At 44.8% G+C, this 2,500-nt stretch overlaps 1 protein-coding gene across 4 annotated transcripts in view; it reads left to right on the top strand.

The window, feature by feature from the left end:
• The window catches only part of LOC135529536 (proto-oncogene vav-like), a 42,760-nt gene that overhangs the window by 12,022 nt on the left and 28,238 nt on the right, over positions 1-2,500 (top strand). For all 4 annotated transcript variants that reach the window (XM_064958224.1, XM_064958221.1, XM_064958222.1 and 1 more), the window contains exon 5: positions 1,767-1,870. In XM_064958224.1, coding sequence (XP_064814296.1) covers positions 1,767-1,870 — 104 coding nt within the window. The remainder of the gene's footprint in view (positions 1-1,766; positions 1,871-2,500) is intronic.

Genomic DNA, 2,500 nt, shown 5'->3' with positions numbered 1-2,500 from the left:
ACTGTGTGTGTGTAGGGTAAACTGTGTGTGTAGGGTAAACTGTGTGTGTGTAGGGTAAACTGTGTGTGTAGGGTAAACTGTGTGTGTGTGGGGGGTAAACTGTGTGTGTGTAGGGTAAACTGTGTGTGTAGGGTAAACTGTGTGTGCAGTGTAAACTGTGTGTGTGTAGGGTAAACTGTGTGTGTGTAGGGTAAATTGTGTGTGTGTAGGGTAAACAGTGTGTGTGTGTGTGTGTGTAGGGTAAACTGTGTGTGTGGGGTAAACTGTGTGTGTGTAGGGTAAACTGTGTCTGTGTAGGGTAAACTGTGTGTGTGTAGGGTAAACTGTGTGTGTGTAGGGTACACTGTGTGTGTAGGGTAAACTGTGTGTGTAGGGTAAACTGTGTGTGTGTAGGGTAAACTGTGTGTGTAGGGTAAACTGTGTGTAGGGTAAACTGTGTGTGTAGGGTAAACTGTGTGTGTAGGGTAAACTGTGTGTGTGTGGGGGGTAAACTGTGTGTGTAGGGTAAACTGTGTGTGTAGGGTAAACTGTGTGTGCAGTGTAAACTGTGTGTGTGTAGGGTAAACTGTGTGTGTGTAGGGTAAATTGTGTGTGTGTAGGGTAAACAGTGTGTGTGTGTGTGTGTGTAGGGTAAACTGTTTGTGTAGGGTAAACTGTGTGTGTGTAGGGTAAACTGTGTGTGTAGGGTAAACTGTGTGTGTAGGGTAAACTGTGTGTGTGTAGGGTAAACTGTGTGTGTGTAGGGTAAACTGTGTGTGTAGGGTAAACTGTGTGTGTACAGGGTAAACTGTGTGTGTAGGGTAAACTGTGTGTGTAAGGTAAACTGTGTGTGTGTGTAGTGTAAACTGTGTGTGTGTAGGGTAAACTGTGTGTGTGTAGGGTAAACTGTGTGTGTGTAGGGTAAACTGTGTGTGTGTGTAGGGTAAATTGTGTGTGTGTACAGGGTAAACTGTGTGTGTAGGGTGTAGGGTAAACTGTGTGTGTGTAGGGTGTAGGGTAAACTGTGTGTGTTGGGTGTAGGGTAAACTGTGTGTGTAGGGTAAACTGTGTGTGTATAGAGTAAACTGTGTGTGTAGGGTGTAGGGTAAACTGCGTGTGTGTAGGGTGTAGGGTAAACTGTGTGTGTGTAGGGTGTAGGGTAAACTGTGTGTATAGGGTGTAGGGTAAACTGTGTGTGTGTAGGGTGTAGGGTAAACTGTGTGCATGTAGGGTGTAGGGTAAACTGTGTGTGTGTAGGGTGTAGGGTAAACTGTGTGTATAGGGTGTAGGGTAAACTGTGTGCGTGTAGGGTGTAGGGTAAACTGTGTGTATAGGGTGTAGGGTAAACTGTGTGTGTAGGGTGTAGGGTAAACTGTGTGTATAGGGTGTAGGGTAAACTGTGTGTGTAGGGTGTAGGGTAAACTGTGTGTGTAGGGTGTAGGGTAAACTGTGTGTATAGGGTGTAGGGTAAACTGTGTGTGTAGGGTGTAGGGTAAACTGTGTGTGTAGGGTGTAGGGTAAACTGTGTGTATAGGGTGTAGGGTAAACTGTGTGTATAGGGTGTAGGGTAAACTGTGTGTGTAGGGTGTAGGGTAAACTGTGTGTATAGGTTAACCTGTGTGTGTGTAGAGTAAACTGTGTGTGAAGCCCCCAACATATGAAGTCATAATTTCCCTCCTCCTCCCCCTCTTACCCTCCCTCTCTCTACCCCCCTCTCTCTCTCTACCCCCTCTCTTCCTCTCTCCCCCTCTCTACCTCCTCCCCTCCCTCTCTGACTCTCTGTGTAGGATCTGGCTGTAACCCATCGTAGTCTACTGGGGGAGATCCAGACCTCGATCTTAACCCTGAATGCCGAGAACCTTTACCAGGTCTTCATCAACTACAAAGAGAGGTAGAGAAATATCCAATCAAATCAAAGTTTATTTGTCACGTGCGCCGTATGCAACAGGTGTAGTAGACCTCACAGTGAAATGCTGAATACAACAGGTGTAGTAGACCTTACAGTGAAATACTGAATACAACAGGTGTAGTAGACCTCACAGTGAAATGCTGAATACAACAGGTGTAGAGACCTCACAGTGAAATACTGAATACAACAGGTGTAGAGACCTCACATTGAAATGCTGAATACAACAGGTGTAGTAGACCTCACAGTGAAATGCTGAATACAACAGGTGTAGTAGACCTTACAGTGAAATGCTGAATACAACAGGTGTAGTAGACCTCACAGTGAAATGCTGAATACAACAGGTGTAATAGACCTCACAGTGAAATGCTGAATACAACAGGTGTAGTAGACCTTACAGTGAAATGCTGAATACAACAGGTGTAGTAGACCTTACAGTGAAATGCTGAATACAACAGGTGTAGACCTTACAGTGAAATGCTTACTTACAGGCTCTAACCAAATAGTGCAAAAAAGGTATTAGGTGAACAACAGGCTGATAGAGGTAGTATGTACTTGTAGACATGGTTAAAGTGACTATGCATATAAGATAAACAGAGAATAGCAGCAGCGTAA

The sequence above is a fragment of the Oncorhynchus masou genome, unplaced genomic scaffold, assembly GCF_036934945.1.
Source record: "Oncorhynchus masou masou isolate Uvic2021 unplaced genomic scaffold, UVic_Omas_1.1 unplaced_scaffold_1178, whole genome shotgun sequence".
Classification (NCBI taxonomy): domain Eukaryota; kingdom Metazoa; phylum Chordata; class Actinopteri; order Salmoniformes; family Salmonidae; genus Oncorhynchus; species Oncorhynchus masou.
Note: the sequence above shows the minus strand (reverse complement) of the source record. Positions and strands in the feature narration are given on the sequence as shown.